At 33.6% G+C, this 19,080-nt stretch overlaps 1 protein-coding gene across 1 annotated transcript in view; it reads left to right on the plus strand.

The window, feature by feature from the left end:
- Positions 1 to 15,376, plus strand: part of STYX (serine/threonine/tyrosine interacting protein) — a 37,309-nt gene extending 21,933 nt beyond the window's left edge. The window contains exons 5-11 of the mRNA XM_090270885.1: positions 2,318 to 2,378; positions 2,752 to 2,788; positions 3,207 to 3,246; positions 3,346 to 3,396; positions 6,005 to 6,077; positions 11,898 to 11,991; positions 14,530 to 15,376. Of these exons, the coding sequence (XP_090127011.1) occupies positions 2,318 to 2,378; positions 2,752 to 2,788; positions 3,207 to 3,246; positions 3,346 to 3,396; positions 6,005 to 6,077; positions 11,898 to 11,991; positions 14,530 to 14,603 (430 nt within the window). The 3' untranslated portion in view covers positions 14,604 to 15,376. The remainder of the gene's footprint in view (positions 1 to 2,317; positions 2,379 to 2,751; positions 2,789 to 3,206; positions 3,247 to 3,345; positions 3,397 to 6,004; positions 6,078 to 11,897; positions 11,992 to 14,529) is intronic.
- The last annotated feature ends 3,704 nt before the right edge of the window (positions 15,377 to 19,080 follow it).

The raw sequence follows: 19,080 nt of genomic DNA on the forward strand, positions 1-19,080 counted from the left end.
TCGACAGCTAGCTTTGTCTCCTGGGAGGCAGTTATTATCAAAATTCTTCCTTGAGTATCATTCTAGAGATATTTTGTGTCTATATAAAAGCATTTATGTTAAAAATATTTTAATGCTCTGCTATATTGTTTGTAAAAATGACAGCAACCTGAATGGCCATCAGTAGAAGACACTGTGAAATATATCGTGTGAACACACAATAGAATACTGTAACCATGAAGAAGAATGAAACATTTCTCTGTGTGTTGATATGGAATAATCTCCTAAGGTTTATTAAAAGAAAAGTCAGTCTTGCCCTGGCTGGTGTGGCTCAGTGGACTGAGCACTGGCCTGGAAACCCAAAGCTTGCCTGTTTGAATCCCAGTCAGGGCACTTGCCTGGGTTTCGGGCCAGATCCCCAGTTGGGGGCATGTGAGAGGCAACCAATGGATGTATTTCTCACACATTGATGTTCTCTCCCTCTCTTTCTTCCCCCCTTCTCCTCTATCTAAAAGTAAATAAATAAAATCCTTTAAAAAAAAAAAAAAGAAAGAAAAGAAAAATCAGTCTTGGCTGGGTGACTCAGTTGGAGTGTCGTCCTGTATACCAGAAGTTTGCAGGTTTGATTCCCAGGCAGGGCACATACCTAGGTTGGTGGTCTAATCCCTAATTGGAACGTGATTGATGTTTCTCACATTGATGGTTCTCTCTCTTTCTCTTTTTCTCTCTCTCTCTTTCTGTCTCTCTCTCTCAAATCAATAAATATATCCTTGGTTGAGTATTTAAAAAAAGAAAGAAAAATCAAGGTACAGACCATGTATACTCTCACTATATTTAAAAATAAATTAAAAGCATTAGACATATATATTCTTGTATATGTATAGAAAATTTCTGGATCAATAGACTAGAAACTTGACAGTCACTGCCTCTGAGAAGGGAAATTCAGGGTCTAGGATGGTATAGGGACCTATTTTTCACTGCAGATATATTTTATAGACTACATGTACATATTTCTCAGTTAATAAAAACTAGTTTTAAAAGATGTATGTCTGTATTTTAAAATAAGATTGCTTTTTTCCTAATTGTAAAAGAAATACTTGTCCTGTATACATACTTTGGACAAACTGGAATGATACCAAGAAAAATATTTTAGAAGTCATTCATAATTCCACAACCCAGAAAATACACTTTAGTTAACATTTTGCTATATTTCCTTCTAAATATTTCTCTATTGTATATGTGTATTATGCATAATACATACAGATTTATGTATATTATAGAAAATGAAAATGTTATATTTTAAAATGCCATACTACACATTTATTTTTAATACCCTGAGAAGGTTCTTTTTCCTAAAGGGAGAATGTTTTCTCCTTAGACTTAAGAGTACTTAGAGTACTGGCTTATAGATTGATAGGTCAACTAGTAGTTTTTGACCTTCAAAATGACATGCAGTAAAATATTTTAGTTTGACTCTGAATTAACCTTTTTTCCCCCAAAGCAATGTTTTATATATCAGGCCTGCCCAATCACTTTAGGATATTCTTCATTGTCAGAATCCTTATGGTTTTTCCATTGGATTATCCTTGGATCCTGAGCTCCAGTTTCTCTTTCATAAGCCCTGATGATCATTAACTGTAATTTTTAAAACAATACTGATGTTAAAAATTAATTTTATTAACTTATTTATAGTTGTGTTAATAAGCAGGTTATCTTAAATAGTTTAGATATGGAAGTTTTCACACACACAAAAAGCCTAGCATATTAATAATAATGTCTTACTTTAACTGTTTTCCAAAGTGTAAAATTCTAGGACAGGTGGTCTCTTGACATTTTTATCCTACTGAATGTTAGTTTAAACAGTGAATGTTTGACTCATGGCTCCTTCAGACTGCCTTCAGTTTTTGTTAGCTCCTTCTCTTTCAGACTTTAGGCTTCTCTGAATTATAAGGAGGTGTGGATCACAAGGCCATTCAGAGAAGAATCTTCTATTCTAGTCATAGGGAAGTGGTGGAAATAGAAGAAGAATGAATTCATGCACTTTCTGTCTTTATTTTCTAGGACCACTCTGATTTAGGGGAACATCTTTTCCTACTTGTGATGTTTCTATTTTAACTAGACAGATTATTTTATACTAAAAATTCAGAGAAGTTTTAATGTTATTTAAGACTTTAAATCCTGTTTTGAGCAATAGAAAATGTATTGTCTAGTTCTTGGGAATATGATACTTTGAAAGTTGTTTTGCATTCTTATATGGTTGTCTAGAAGTTTTCAAAGTTTTTAATACATAATGAGTTTTATCTGAAAGTATGCTTATCACAAAATATTTTATTTTCAGATATTTAGTCTTGGATATTGCAGATAATCCAGTTGAAAATATAATACGTTTTTTTCCCATGGTAGGTATCAGCATTTTAATATCATTTAAAATTTATTTATGGTTTGACCACTTAATTGTGGTTCTAAAACTTTTACTTTGTTATGACTGAAAATTGTGGGATTACAAATTTTTTTAATATTTATTATTTTTAAAACCTTTTTATTATCTCCTAAAATTTGAGAAATCACACTTTGAATTTATTGACTTCAATTAAATTTTAATTCCTATATAATTTTTAAAACCTGAAATAGTTGTATTTGTAGCATTTTGAAAATTCTTTAATGTAATTTTTATTCATATATATTAGCAGGAAATTATTTTCAGTATATTTTGTTTCACTCTATGTTTGTTAATCTACATGTTTTATTATAACACATTGTCTCTGCCTTCAGACTAAAGAATTTATTGATGGGAGCTTACAAACTGGAGGTAAATATTTACTTAGCTAATGTTTATTTTTAGGAGATTATTTGTTTAGTTAATTTTTTAGTTACTATTCATTTTAAATTCAGGATATGGAAGTTGTAATTATATATAATGGACTATCCCCAGTTTGTGTTTTCTTGACTTCTTTTTTAGTTTCATTAGCCTTTCTTAAATATCCCCATGGAACTATTTTCAAATTCTAGGTCAGCTTTAAATCTCTTAAACCTAAAAGTCTGTTATATTCTCCACACAGTTAGTGCAAATAAATTGTAACAGTTTGAATATTTATAAATATCCAAGTGGTATATATAAAATGTTGAAGAAAAGATTTATTTTAATGTAGTACAGTACAGAGTTTCAATATATTTTAGCTGTTGAATCAGGTCTTTTTCTATCAGAATAACTATTCCTTGTTTTTCAGGAAAAGTTCTTGTCCATGGAAATGCAGGGATCTCCAGGAGGTATGAAGTTTAAGATCATCCTTTTTTTCTGTAGCATTTAATTAATGAGTTGTGTTTTCTGTTTTGTTTTTTTTTCCTAAAATTTTTCCCCCTCTTCAGCGCTGCCTTTGTTATTGCATACATTATGGAAACATTTGGAATGAAGTACAGGTAAGAAAGTACTCTGAAACCTAGCCACAATTTAAATCTTACTAAAATAGAACTTAATGGAGATGTTGGGAGTTTGAAGTTAATGTTCTTTTGATTTTGTTATCTAGTTATTTTTTATGAGGTACCCCTTATAACCCATGCTTAGTCTCTTAACCTTTGTAGCTTGTTTACCTTATCTAGGCTAAATTTTTTGGTTTTATGGAGCTAATGCTGTTGTTATTTTAAGAAGCCAAGGAGAGTTCAGTAATCTATGGAAAACTACTTACTGCTAGAAACTGGTTAGTCTTGAGTTTAAGAACTCCTAGACACATGTTATTGCTTTCTGCTTTCCTTGTTTATTTAATTTTTTTAAAGATTTTATTTATTTTTAGAAAGAGGGGAAAGGAGGGTAAAAGAGAGGGAAACATCAATGTGTGGTTGCCTCTCGCACGCCCCCAACTGGGGCTGGCCTGCAACCCATGCATGTGCCCCGACTGGGAATCAACAAGCGACTGTTTGGTTCTCAGGCTGGTTCTCAATCCACTGAACCGCACCAGCCAAGGCCAATTTCCTTCTGTTTTTTTTTTTTTTTTTAAGATTTTTATTTATTTATTTTCAGAAAGAGGGGAAGAGAGACACATCAATGTGGTTGCCTCTTGCATGCCCTCAAGCATGTGCCCTGACTGGGAATCACACTGGTGACCTTTTGGTTCGCACGCCAGCATTCAGTCCACTGAGCCACACCAGCCAGGGCCACTTTCTTTGTTTAAATGTCTAATATGTTTTCCTTTAACAGTAGTTGGATGAAAAATTACTTAGGAATTGTTTTAGCTTCTATTCATAATTTAGTATAGTCTTTCTTATCTAAAATTATCTTTTCCAAGCATCTACAAAGATAAAAAGAGAGAGAAGCGGTCATGAGCTTCTCACCCTAAAGTAAAGCAAAAAGCTGGCTAGTGTAGTGTTTGTTTTCTTATTGTGTGTTATACAGATTAGAAATCTTGCAATCATTGACATCTCCTTCTCTTTTACTCCTCATCTTCCAAACTGATCTTTTACCCAGTCCTGTGTGTTTTATGTCCTAAAATATATTGGGTTGGCCAAAAAGTTCATTTGGTTTTTTTTCCATAAGATGGCTCTAGTAGCACTTAGTTGTCTTTAACTTCATTCAAAAGTTTTGTTAGATTGTATTGTGACGGCTGTCATATCAGCATGAATTTTTTTTAAATATCAAAATTGGTAAAGTTTTGTGTAGCCCTTTTAATATTAAAGATAGAAGAAAATGTGCAACATTTTCAACATATCATGATTTATTATTTCAAGAAAGGTAAAAACGCAATGGAAACACACACAAAAGATTTGTGTAGTGTATGGAGACGGTGCTGGGACTGATTGAATGTGTCAGAGTGGTTTTCAAAGTATCTTGGTACTATTGACATTTTGGCCAAACAATTCTTTGCTGTGGGGCTGTCTTATGCATTGGAAGGTGTTTAGCAGCACCCCTGGCCTCTACCTACTAGAACCCAATAGTGGGAGACAGCTGACATACTCAAAATAGCCAAATGAGTAAAGTTATTGGTGAAAATGGAAAATGTGCCTTTTATTTTACAGGAAAAAAACATGGACTCTCTGGCCAGTCCAATACATGGAGTATATCTTTCATGTCATCATTTAATCACCTTACCCAAGCTCCAGTTGCGCCTTCCTTGGACTCTTCCAATAGGAACCTTCTTAGTGGTCTCCTGTATTCTTTTCCCCAGTCTGTTCTGTTCTTGACACTGCAGTTGGAATGATCTTTTCAAAAGATAAATCTGATCTGATTGTATCATCTCCTTAACTTCAGGAAGCTCTCAAAGGTTTCTGATCCTTAATAATTCTTAACATGGCCAGTGAAACTTAATATGACATGCACTTTTAAACCTCTCCATCTTATACCAAGATCCCCATTTCGGTCTTCATTTGAGCTATGTTCAGCATTGGAGCCACATGCCTAACACATAATAAACAGTCAAATGCTTATTCAGTTGTTTTGGGGTTTTGTTTTTTTTTTTTTGTATCCTTTGCATTTAAGTTATAATGAAAAGGTTTGCCTAAAATTATCAGTTCTTAAAGGAATATTATTTGAATACAAATGCTTTATTTAATGAAAAAGATTAACAAGCATTGGGAGACTTTGTTTTATATATTCTCTAATTGGTGTCTTGTCAGTAATAATAGTGAAAGTAACTCCCATTTATTGGGTCTCTGCTATGTTCCGAGTACTATTCTAGGCATTTTTGTCTCATTTAAATTTCATAACAACACAAAGAAGTAGATATACTTCTCATTTGACCAATTTAATATTTTAAGTATGTACAATAAAATACTATGTGACAGATTCTCTACAAGGAGTTTGACACTTACTACCATCTTCCAATAGCCCTCCAAGATAGGAATTATAATCCCATTTTATTGTAATTCGTCTGACCATGCTATCAGTTTTCTAGTACAACTCACTACTACTCTGGAGTATAAGCTGTATGATTATGATTTCCTATTTTAGATAAATTTTTAGATGTTTCTATTTTAGATGAATTCCGGAAAAATTAATTCATGAACTAATAACAGTGCCTTAATTTTCTGTTTTTAGAGATGCATTTGCTTATGTTCAAGAAAGAAGATTTTGTATTAATCCTAATGCTGGATTTGTCCATCAACTTCAGGTAACTTTTCTTCCCCTTTAAGGCAGTCAGAAAGTAGGATAATTAAAATCTAATGTTCATATAATTTAGGTGTAGAATTTACTTTGTAAATACTTAAAAATTGCCATACTCTGATTTGATTCTTCTTTCAAGGTTAGATTTCTATTTAAAAGAATTTTTCTTTTTTTAATTATATTTATTGGGGTGACATTTAGGATCATATAGGTTTCAAGTGTACACCCAAATTCAGACCATCTTCTGTCACCATATATTTGGCCCCCTTTATCCCTCTTCCCTCTGGTAACCACCATACTGTTGTCTGTATCTATGAGTTTCAGTTTTATGTCCTACATATGAGTGAAATCATATGGTTCTTAGCTTTTTCTAACTGACTTTTTTCCACTTAGCATAATATTCTCAAGGTTCAGCCACGTTGTCAGAAATGACAGTATTTCATCTTCTCTTATGGCTGAGTAGTATTGCATTGTATATATGTACCACATCTTTATCCATTCTTCTATTGAAGGACACTTTGGTTGTCTCCATGACTTAGCCACCATGAATAATGCTGCAATGAACATAGGGATGCATACATCTTTGCAAATAAATGTTTTCGAGTTTTTTTGGTAGGTACCAAGGCAAGTGTTGCTGTGTTAAATGGTAACTCTATTCTTAATTTTTTGAGGAACCGCCAGACTGTTTTCCATAGTGGCTGTACCAGTCTACATTCCCACCAGGAGTGAAGAAGGGTTCCCTTTTCTCCATAGCCGGTTCCAGCACTTGTTATTACTTTTCTTGTTGATAATAGTCATTCTAACAAGTGTGAGGTAGAATCTCATTGTTTTTAATTTACATTTCCCTCATAGCTAGTGAAGTTAAACATCTTTTCATAGATCTGTTAAACATTTTTATGTTCTTGGGAAAGGTGTCTGTTCAGGTCTGCTGCTCATTTTTTACTTGGATTGTTTGGTATTGAGTTGTTAGCAAATATCTCCAGTTTGGTTGGTTGCTTTTTTATTTTGTTGTTGGGGTTTTTTTGTTTGTTTGTTTTTAAAGTATATTTTATTGATTATACTGTTACAGTTGTCCCGATTTCTTTTCCTTTTGCTTCCCTCCACCCAGTACTCCCCTTCCATCCCGCAATCCCATCCTCCTTATTAGTTCATGTCCATGGATCGTGCATGTAAGTTCTTTGGCTTCATCCTTTCCTATACTATTCTTAACTTCCCCATCTATTTTGTACCAACCAATTATGCATCTTAATCCCGGCACCATTTTCCCATTTCTCCCCCTTCCCATTCTCAGCTGATAACCCTCCAAATGATCCCCATATCAATGATTCTGTTACTGTTCTGGTTATCTGCTTAGTTTGTTTTTGTTTTTATTTTTTTTTAGGTTCTGTTGTTGATACTTGTGAGTTTGTTGTCATTTTAATGTTCATAGTTTTGATCCTCTTTTTCTTAAATTTAAGTCCCTTTAACATTTCATATAATAATGGCTTGATGATGATGAACTCCTTTAGCTTTACCTTGTCCAGGGAGCACTTTATCTGCCCTTCCATTCTTAATGATAGCTTTGCTGGATAGAGTAATCTTGGTTGTAGGTCCTTGCTTTTCATCACTTTGAATACTTCTTGCTAGTTCCACTGTGCCTGCTGAGTGTCTTTTGATAAATCAGTTTGGTATTGAGTTGTTAGCAAATAGGAACCCCTTTGTAAGTAACTCTTCTTTTCTCTTACTGCTTTTAAGATTCTCTTATCTTTAACCTTTGTCATTTTAATTATGATGTATATTGGTGTTGTCCTCTTTCGGTCTAGCTTGTTTGGGACTCTCTGTGCTTCCTGGACTTGTATGTCTATTTCCTTCACCAAATTAGGGAAGTTCTCCTTCATTGTTTTTTCACAAAAGTTTTCAGTACCTTGCTCTTCCTCTCCTCCTTCTGGCACCCCTATGATTCAGATGTTGGCATGTTTAAAGTTGTCCCAGAGGTTCCTAAGCCCCTCCTTGTTTTTTTCAATTCTTGTTTTTCATTCTGTACTGCTTGACTGTTTATTTCGTCCTTCTGTTCCAAATCATTGATTTGAACCCTAGTTTCCTTCCCTTCACCATTGATTTTGTATGGACTTTCCTTCATTCCACTTAGCATAGCCTTCACTTCTTCCCTTGTACATTTTCCGTACTCAGGCATACCTGTTAAGTCTGTGAGCATCTTTATTACCAGTGTTTTGAACTCTGTGCCTGTTAGGTTGGCTATCTCCTTGTTGCTTAGTTCTCCCACTGGAACCTTGATCTGTTCCCTCATTTGGGCCATAGTTCTCTGTCTCCTCAACTTGACAGGCTCCTGTGTTTGTCTCTGTGTCTTAGGTAGAGCTGTCGTACCTGTCACGTTGTAAGGGGCGGAGCCCTAAGTATTTGTCAGTATGGGGAGACCTGTTTCACCACATTGTGGCACTGTATGTGGGGGAGGGATCAGAGAGGGAACAATACGGCTTGCTCAGCACTCGCCAAGGCACTTCTCCCACTTCCTGTATGGGACTCATGCCTCTCTAGTTGTTGCCCTGGTTGTGGTTCCCAGAGTGAGTGGGTTTGTGGATGTTCTAGGACCATGGGGGCCTCTAAACAAACGGACTCTGCGAGAGACCAGCAGTTTCTTCCTTCGCCCGAACCCCCACTGGTTTGCACAGTCAGAAGCCATGAGGCTTTATTTTCCTCTGACACTGGAACCATGAACTGTACCATCTGGTCTGGGGCTAGGATCGTTTCCCAGGTGTTCCTCCCTACTTTTTTTTAATGTGTGACTGCGCTTTCTGCCTCCGCCTCCACACGGAGTCCTCTCCGATCCTCCTGTGTAGGATGAGTATTTCTTCATTACGTCTTTGTTTGTTGGACTGTCATGTAGCTCAGTTTTCTGGAACTTCTGGTTGTCTCCAGTTTTGAGGTAGTTGTATTCCTTCTTAGTTGTGGAGGGAGACATGTCTACCTACGCCTCCATCTTCACCAGAAGTCTGCAGAAGCTTTTTAGTTTGATATAGTCCCATTAATTTCTTTTTGCCTTTACTTCCCTTGCCTTTGGGATCAAATGCATAAAACTCTCTATGAACAAGGTCTGTAAGTTTAGTACCTGTGCTTGCTTCTATGTAATTTATATTTTCAGATCTTATATTTAGGTCTTTGATCCATTTTGAATTAATTTTTATACAAAGGGACAAACTATAATCTGATTTCATTCTTTTGCATGTGGCTTTCCAATTTTCCCAGCACCATATATTGAAGAGGCCTTCTTTTCTCCTCTGTGTGTTTTTGGCTCCTTTGTCAAAAATTATTTGCCCATATACATGTGGTTTTATTTCTGGGTTCTCACTTCTGTTCCTTTGGTCTGTGTGTTTTTCTGCCAGTACCATCCTGTTTTGATGATCTTAGCTCTATAGTATAATTTGAAGTCTGCTACTGTGATACCCCCAGCTTTGTTCTTTTTTCTCAGGATCGCTTTGACTATTTGAAGTCTTCTGTGGTTCTATAAAATGTGATGGAGTTTTGTTTCTTTCCCCTTTAAAAAAAAATGACATTGGGATTTTGATGGGGATTGCATTAAATCTGTATATTGCTTTGGGTATTGTGGCCAAAAGAGTTTTCTTAAAAGCTGCCATTACCAGAAAAAGTGATTAAAGACACATTGTTAAATATAAGATTAATAATTAATGTTAGAAATTCCTTCCATTTTTTTCCTACAGTTTGGTCACACATACAAAGTTTTGATTTTTAAGTGTACTATATAGAACAGCTTTTCAAATTTTATATGCTTTTTTTTTTTCCATATTTTTTCAGATTTTGCTGGTGCCTGGAAGATGCACTAAAAAAGATGATTATCTAATTAGACTCATTTAATTTTTTCCAGGAAGGAAAATCATAGGTTATAGAACATGCTATGGCTGATTACATCCAGTTATGCAGGAATACATCTTAGGTTTAGACATCAATATATGTTGTCTCAGTTACCATACTTTAAATCTTACCTCATTTTTGTTTTTAATTTACTTTTAATTTTTATTTCACTTAAAAGGGAAACAGTGGTATCTCTATCTTTACCTTGTGTAAAATGTTTTTTATTCCATTTTATATTATAGAACACAAAGCTAACCGCAGTTTAAGAGCACCTATTAACACTGTTGTGTAAAAACATCTTTTTATTCTGATTTCTGTATTTGCAAAAGTTGTACATACTCATTGTTAAAAAATTTTAAATTCAACAATGCCTATGGAGAATAAAATGAAAAATAAATCTCCATAGTGTCTTAAAGATCATTCTTAAAAAGCATATATAGCTCTATCTACAGAATATTTTTATATGTATATGTACATATATAACAATTTTATATGACCAGTTCCTTATACATAGGCCTTTAGATTGTTTCTAGCCTTTCATGATTATAAACAGTATTGCAAGAAATAATAGGTATATCTGTTTACATGTGTGAATATCCCTGTAAAATAACTGATCAAAGTGGAATTGCTGGGTTAGAGGGCATTTGAAATGTGATGTCAAATTGACTCTAAAAAGGCTGACATAATATAATCTTAACACCACCAAGAAACAAGGAGTACCTGTTTGGCCATACCATAATCAATATCAATAGTCAAAAGTATTTTAACAAGCTTTTTGGTTATTGTTATAATGGTGGTAAGAGTTGCAAGTCCTTATGGTTTGCCCATTTTTCATACAGGTTGTAGGTCTCTTTCTCATTGGTTTATAAGAGTTTATTAGGGAAATCTGTCTTTAGCCAGCTGATTTGAAATGTTTTTTTTTTTTAATTCATAGCAAATTCTGATCTGTACTTGCGTGTATATCTGTACTTTGTATTGTCCCATTGATCTCCTTATTGCTGCACCTGTATCAATTTTAAATAATATATAAACAATTTATGGTATGGCTCAAGATCCCCACATTGTTCTTTCTAGAACTTTCCTGGCAGGTTCTTACATTTATATCTTAGTGTTAACTCTACTGGAAGAAGTCCTGTAATTTTTTTATACTTGTTTTTAATAATATTCTCTTTACATTCGTAGTTCAGAAAGAAATGGCCCCTTTAAATATTTATTCTTTCACTTTAAGAACATGTTCAAATTACTCAGATCAACTTCCATATCCATTAGTGTTTTAAAGTTTTCTCTGCACAGAATATTTGCATTTATGAAATTTATTCCTATTTTTCTTTTGTTCCCATTAGAAATGAGATTGTTTCTTCTTCCAGTACATTTTCTAATTGGCTATTTGTATATACGAAAGCTACTGGTTTTTATTAAGTTTTCAGTTGGCAACTTTATTAAATTCTTATTGATTCTAAAAAATTTTCTAGTTAATTATCTTAGCATTTCATCTCATCTTCAAATTATAACTTTGCCACTTTTCTAATTTTTTTAAATTATATTTTCTTGATTATGCTATTACAGTTGTCCTGATTTTTCCCCTTTGCCCCCCTCTCCACCCAGCAGTCCCCACTCCCTCAGTCTAATTGTTTTATCCCTGCTTTCTCATTAAATCTTCATCTATCAGAATAATAGTAGTGAAAGTATCGTACTTATCTTATCATAATGCCCAGACACATACTGACTAATAGTTAAGTGTGTGATACCCTAGTGTAACTTGTTGGCCTTGGCCTGCCTTAATTTAAAGTTTCATCAGTAAATGTGAAATTTGAGATAAAAATTTTAAGCCTGCCTTTCTCTTACAACAATATAGTACTTGATTTTTCAGTATAAACTAAGAATACCAATAATGTACACATCACTTACTGTTTTGGGTATCCAACAATATAAATATATGTTGAAATTATAATTTTTTAAGGAATATGAAGCCATCTACCTAGCAAAATTAACGATACAGATGATGTCACCACTCCAGATAGAAAGGTCATTATCTGTCCATTCTGGTACCACAGGTAAGGATTTTTTCATTTTGAGAAAGTGGTGGGGAAAAAGATGATGGTATAAAAGGCAGAAAAGAAGCATATTTTGCTTCTTACAAGTTACATTGAACAATTTAAATTGTTTAGAAAACTTTGAATAGACTATTGAATTAAAACAAGATAATTTCAGATTTTAATTTTATAATGAATAGATGTGTATTATCTGCTGAGTGATCTTTTTAAGAATAAATGGTGGTTACTGAATGAAAGTATGTTTCAAGTTAGTGATTAATGTCAAGTAACCAGTTTTTCTCTTGCCATGGATATTTCAATCCTTTCTCCCATCCCTATTTCAGAGCCCCCTTCCCCATTTTCAAAGTTAATGATTCAATCACACTCACAAAATCTTATAACTTTTACCTTCCTTCTCCAAGATCTTGTTACCCTTGTTTGCTCTGTTCTTTTTACTCTGTTAGAGTACTATGGAATTTAGTTATTTGTGCTTTTTCTCTCCCAAAGTTCATTTCATTCTTTTTGGAACCAAACACCTTATACAATAGGAAGGACAGGTTACATACCTGCTTTGTGTGGGGCCTGGTAATGTGTCGCACTGGGGATCTGAACCACAAGGCCAGCACTTCACAATATTGCACAGCCCATGGTGGTAATGTTATACATTCATCCCTCAGATGCAACTTCCTAGTTGTCATTTAACTTTTTTCTTAAATTTTATTTATGGATTTTGAGAGAGAGAGAAACATCCATTTGTTGTTCCTATTATTTATGCATTCATTGGTTGATTCTTGTATGTGCCCTGACTGGGATTAAACCCACAACCTTGGCATATTGGAGATGGCATTCTAATGAACTCACTTACCCGGCCAAGGCCATTAATGCTTTTCTTTCTTTTGCCACCTCCATCTAGTTATTTCCAGATCTGCTAAGGTCTGTTTCCTCGGTACCTTTAAAGTTCCTTCTCTCTTTGTTTTATTTTTTAATATTTTTAGAGACAGGGGAGGGAGAAAGAGGAAGAGAAACACTGATGTGTGAGAGAAACAACTAATGAGTTGCCTCTCTCACACCCCCAACTGGGGACCTGGCCCACAACCCATGCATGTGCCCCGACTGGGAACTGATCCAGCGACCTTCCCGTCTGCAGACTAGCGCCTAGTCCACTAGCCACACCAGCCAGGGCCCGTCCCTCTTTTATAGTACCCTTAATCTTAATTAGTTCAGTCCCATCTGGGCCTCCTGTCCAAACTTTTTATTTGGCCTGTTCTGAACATTGTGGCCAGATTTATTTTCACTAAAGATAGTTCTAATTGTGATGTTTTTCCTGTACAAAAGCCTTCATTGGAATAATTCCTACAGAAAAAAACACAGATAGTGTCATAGACCCTAATCAAAGGCTCTTCTGATCTTTTTTGATATCCCTCTGTTCCTCTTTATATATCCACTCCATGATGGTTTCTTTTGTGTCTTTTTTTCCACCTAGAAAGCATCACATTCAGTCTTTTTTAAAACTTAGTTCAGGTGTTACCGCCTTAAGAAGACATGATGATTAACTTACTGTTCCTCCAGTCCTGTCATTTGAAACTCCTTTATCTCTACCCCTCACTTTATCTTGCATTAGTTATTTGTACCTTACCTCCCTTAGTAGAAGGCAAGTGCAGCACCTCATCTGAAACTCAGTTAGAGCAGTGGTATTTAGCCTTTTATGGCTAGCATGGCTAGCATATTATCCTCTTTATCCCGTTGTATTAATTTATATTTTTATCCTTATTTGATTACAGTGACACATTAGTTTCATGTTGGAATCTGCCCTCTGACTTAACATAATTACTGTGATTTAGCACAACCATTAGAGCATATATTTAAGGCCACACCATTGTTAGACATATAATATAGCATCTGCTTTACCAGTTATTGTTCCCTCAAGTTTTCCTCCATTGAGATACTTTTTTTTTTTTATTATACCTTTTGAGTATATAGGGACAGCTTTGATTCTATGTGAGAAATTTCTCTACTAACAGACTGATGTGAAGAATCTGTTGCCTGCCACCCTTTTTCTCACCTCTAGTTTTGTTGGTTTATAAAAACCATAGCTTCAGTGGAAAAATATTTTCAGCGGCATCTATGAAAACAAAGATAATTATATCTACAAAATAAAATCATACAAATCTAAAATTAATTTCTTAAGTTTTATGTCCTAAGTCACATGATTATGGTACCTAAAAAATATAAACTTTATAAAACCACTTATTTATGTACCATTATCTCTAAAACTTCTAATTTGAAACTATTTTAAAAATTTGTTAAGCTTGTCTTACATATTGTAAATGATAAATTCTCAAGAGGGAAATGTATCCTGTTATGAAGATACAAAGTTATTTGGGTAATTCATAACAAGAGAATTTACTAAAGTTTGCTGGAAGTTTAGTCATGGAATTTTCATAGTATATATACATGGCAACACTTCATTAAAAATGAAACTTTTATTAGGTGTAACATTCTAATAAATGAATTTATTTAAGTTCCCATTATCTTTTATGTTCATGTAATCAATTTTAGGCAGTTTGAAGAGAACACTTGAAGAAGATGATGATTTTGGAAGCATGCAAGTTGCGACGGCACAGAATGGCTAAATCAAGAGCAACATATAGAGGATGTGAATTTCTTTTGGGGAAGGAGAAAACACTAGAGAGAATAATAATGTAAAATGGTAAAAACACAACTAGTTTCTTTTCAATTGTATGTTGCTTCCAGATGTGTTTCTTTGCAACTTGTTAAGCAACATTTTAAGATGTTGGATTTCTGCAATAGATGGCACTGATGGTTTTACTCCTTTTCTTCCCTTTTTTTTTTTTAAACACTTTACAGTTTTATTATAAACCAAGAATTTTGGACTTGCAAAGAGGTATTATTGCAATAATGCACTTTTTCATACTTGAAATTTATTTGTATGATATAAAGTTATTACTTTAAACAAAATGCAAGTTAGAGGGATTTGTTTATAAAATCTGGGTAATTTATAACAGAATTTCTTAAAGTTTGCTAAAAATTCATTTTGTGTTCTATATATTACATTTAAAAAATAATTTTACAGTTCAGTTTTATGATGGAGCCTCTTACAGAAACATTAACAAAATCTTGCACATTTCTTTTTTAGTATAATTAAATAGCTTATTTACCCTTTTCTGTTTAAAAAAGAAATTCTTGATCCTTTATTATTAATCTTGAAATCATGACATTAGCCAACTACTTAAAGATGATCCAAGTATTGCTTCCTTCCTAATTTGTTTAGTCTGTAGAAAAAGTTTAATGAACAAAAGATGCTTTTTGCATTTCTTAAAAGCCAATGTGTTTGTTCTTTTAGAGTTGCTTAGCTTGTTTTTCTTTATCCAAAATGGTTCTAAATAGAATAAACCAATGTAGCACTATTTTTTTCCTAAATGAAGCCCAAAAAAGAAAAGTGCCTTGCATCATTAAAAATAAATCCTCATGACCTCTAAATTAGTATGTAGAATAATGAAAAGTTTTTAACATTATTCTGTAATGTTTTTAAACCATAAATTAAACTGAGAGTCTGAGGCTTGAAGAAACCTCAGTAAATAATTTGGAAATATTTACTCCATTTTATATTGTCTGATGATTCTTTGAGGTTGTTCTGGTTCAGACAGAAGCTTTTCTTTGAAGATTTGTTTATTGGAGAAATTGATTTGTGGGAGACCTTAGTGTATTTTAAATTTCGTGTTTTAATCAGTTCTTTACATTGAGTTCATCCAAAGTCACTTTATGGATCCTGTTTCTCCCTTATTTATATATATTCTAAGAAAAACAGTTTTTCTATTTTAAGTATGTTGTGAGGGAGGAGAGGAGTGTTTTAACTTTTTATAGTTGATGATTTAGGTTAGCACAAACAAAACGCCTTTCTATCTCACTTTTCTCAGTCCTCTCTCGAGGTGCTTTATTTCCATACGCTCCCTTGGTACCAATAGGTAATATGCAAGGTAACATTACACCAAGTTACTTGCTTGGCTTTCCTCCCTAAAATATAATAATACAGTAAAAGCTTGTTTTATCCAGCATAGCAGGAGAGTAGAAATGAATTAAAATTGTAAATTGAGAATTTATTCCTGTTGACCCAGGTGGTATTCCTCTTCTCATCCCCACCCCATTTTCTCTTTATTTTACCACCCTGAAAACAGCATATTGTTAATCCCATTGTGATCTTGTACTCTGTTGTGTGATTTGGTCATTTGGTGTGGTAGAGTCAAGATTTGCATTGAGTATTCAGAAATTCTAGTTGGTAAATTGCCAGGTAACACACCTTTCCTGTAAATAGATCACTGTTGGATAAGTCAGCAAAGATCTCTCTTGTAATCTAATAATATATGATGCTTTATTCAGCAGAAATTCTGCTCAAAAGAATCTTCATAGCAGTACATCTAGGTTTTTAAAATTAATTTCTTAAGTATACATACATATCTCTCTAGTAGTTGGGCCAAAAAATACAGATTTGGTTGTTTTAATTTATAGTTGGTAATATTCCACTTTTTCTAACCACTATAATTTTTATGTTGTCACTAAAGTGCCTGCCCAGCACTGTACATTAAAAGACCATCTCTCACAAATACTAGGAAAAGGGACTGTCTTGTGGACAAAACATGATGTTTATTCTTCCTTTCGTATAAGAACATTGCAAGTTTTATCTTGGATCCGTTCTTCCACCTAATATTCAACTAGTTCTTCCTGTTCTTCCATTTGGTTCCATTTCTGTATGCCGGTTTTCCCATTTATGTTTTGTGATAGTTAACTACACTTAACCAATCATGATTTATTTGCTAGAATATTTGAATAATGTGTAAGTGACGTAGTACCCAATTTTAAAGATTAAATATATAATCTGGGCACAGAATTTAAAGTGAAATTGTATTAAAACATAGGACAACTTTTATTATCCATTTTGAAAGTGTGAAGCTTAAATATTGAAAATATTCAAACTTGAATGGCAATCTTACCTTCTATTTTCAGTTAATCGGTTCATATTTTTAAAAAATCTATTAGATGTTTGAATAACCGATGCTTTTGTTTATTTGTATCTACTCTGTGGTGGAAATGTTAAATTGTTATAGCTACGAACTCTCAACCACTTAAGTTTTAGAGCAGAATATATGTTTTGGGGGGATTTTGTGCTTCACCTGAATTTAGAATGTCAGAAAATGTTAAGCATGTTCTTTTTAGAGAATACAAGGTTTCTAATTGTCTTATTACCATGGTAATTCAGGTAAATTAGAAGTATTTAACTGCATTCTTGAATTATAAAGTTGGGATGCATATATATGCATATATACATATATTAGTATCTCAACTTGATGTAAAGTAAATGAGCAGTTACCTGGTGGACTTTTTTTTTTAGTAACTGGCTTAGCCCACACTTCTGCAACAAACTTAGTAGCTTCATTTCAGTATTTACTTTATTGTTATCCATTCAACAATGCTTCGAAAAGGAAATGTTAGGAAATAGCTGAGAGTTACTAAAAGATTTTATTTTATTTTTTGGTTAAAAAATATGTTCCTAGGGTCTTTGAAAGCTGGATTTTTTTTTGTCTTACCCATTCATGGCAGCTAAAAAAAAATCACTCAAAATATTCAGGTTTACATGTTAGCTCTCTTTATAGGGAGTTGCCATACCTCACAGTTCAAAGTGTATACTATAGATCAGTAACATACTGACATGTAATTGCAATTTACTATGCAGCAAAAATTCAAGAAAAATAACCTACAGTGTCTACTTACCTTTGTATAGGCAATTGATTATGTTACTCTGCTTTTAACATTTGTACTTAGATAAAGTGCTTATGTATGTATAGGAATGTCACAGTGCAAGATGCTGCTAGCCCAGACACAAAGTATTAAAATTATTTTGTGAAGATTGGTGGTTGTATTAAAGCTGTTGTGCCATTATACCTCAAAATGATTGAAAAGCTTGTTTATACTGCTTATGCCTTAGTTTTACTTAGATTGTTGACTTCTAGGTGGAAGAGTAACTTGGTTTTATTCCCCCAGATTAAGAAAGATAAGTGAACACTGAAAATTGATAAGCACTTAAGAGTATCTTCCAAAACATTGCGATCACACACACACAAAAAATATGGTCAGTAGTCCATGCAAGGCCCAAATTTCAGTGCCAGTGTAATTTTAGGAATTGATAAAAGTTTAGAGTTGGAAGTAAAGAAAATTCATGCCTGAAGGAAATGGTAGGTTTCTAGCCTATTAAAAAATACTTCTTGCGTTGTATCTCTTCCCCTCATTGGCCCACCAACATACTATTCTTCATCAAATCAAACATGCCATCATCACTACACCATTATTTTAGATAGCACTAAAAGGCGAAGTGTTACTGAATAAACTAAGCCCTTGATCATAAAGTGCACCCAGATTTTCAAAATGTTAAGTGTAAAAAAAAAATATGCATCTTAGAATCAATGAAATACATGTATACACAATATATGGGGCACAACTGCTATTTCATTATACAGTACCTTTTCAAAGGCAAACAATACTCAAATTTGTGAATATTGTTAAATAAGTTTTTTGCAGGTTTTTTTGTACTCATGTTTACTCACACTATGGCTTAGAAAATCATATTCCTAACCTAGTCTGGATGACTGAAGCTAAATACAGAACATCATTTTCTTCACGACACAATTTTTAGATATTATACCTTGCTTGTAACTATTCCCTTTAGGGGGATTTAAGGTAAGACCTTAAGAACACCACTTAAAGAAATTTTTTGAAATATCAACCTTGTAGACAGTTTTACATAAAATTGTTCAGCAGTAAGAAATGGAGTAAAGCATTTAATCTTGCCTTTTATTAGGCTTATTTTTTAACATGGGTGTACTTGATAAAGCTGCTGACAGTAAAGGCAAAACTAGCTTTGTTGCTGTCATTAACCCAGTTGAGACAGGTGTGAGTCAGAAAGAGATGAGAAACAGATGGTCTTTACTTTCCAAGTTCATTTTATAAGAATACAAAACTAAACTTATAAACTATGACGATGTAATAGTTCAATAGAAGACTCAAGAAAAGCAGACATCATCAGGATTCTAAGAAGAC

Source organism: Furipterus horrens, unplaced genomic scaffold (assembly GCF_987537825.1).
Source record: "Furipterus horrens unplaced genomic scaffold, mFurHor1.1.pri manual_scaffold_3, whole genome shotgun sequence".
Taxonomy (NCBI): Eukaryota; Metazoa; Chordata; class Mammalia; order Chiroptera; family Furipteridae; genus Furipterus; species Furipterus horrens.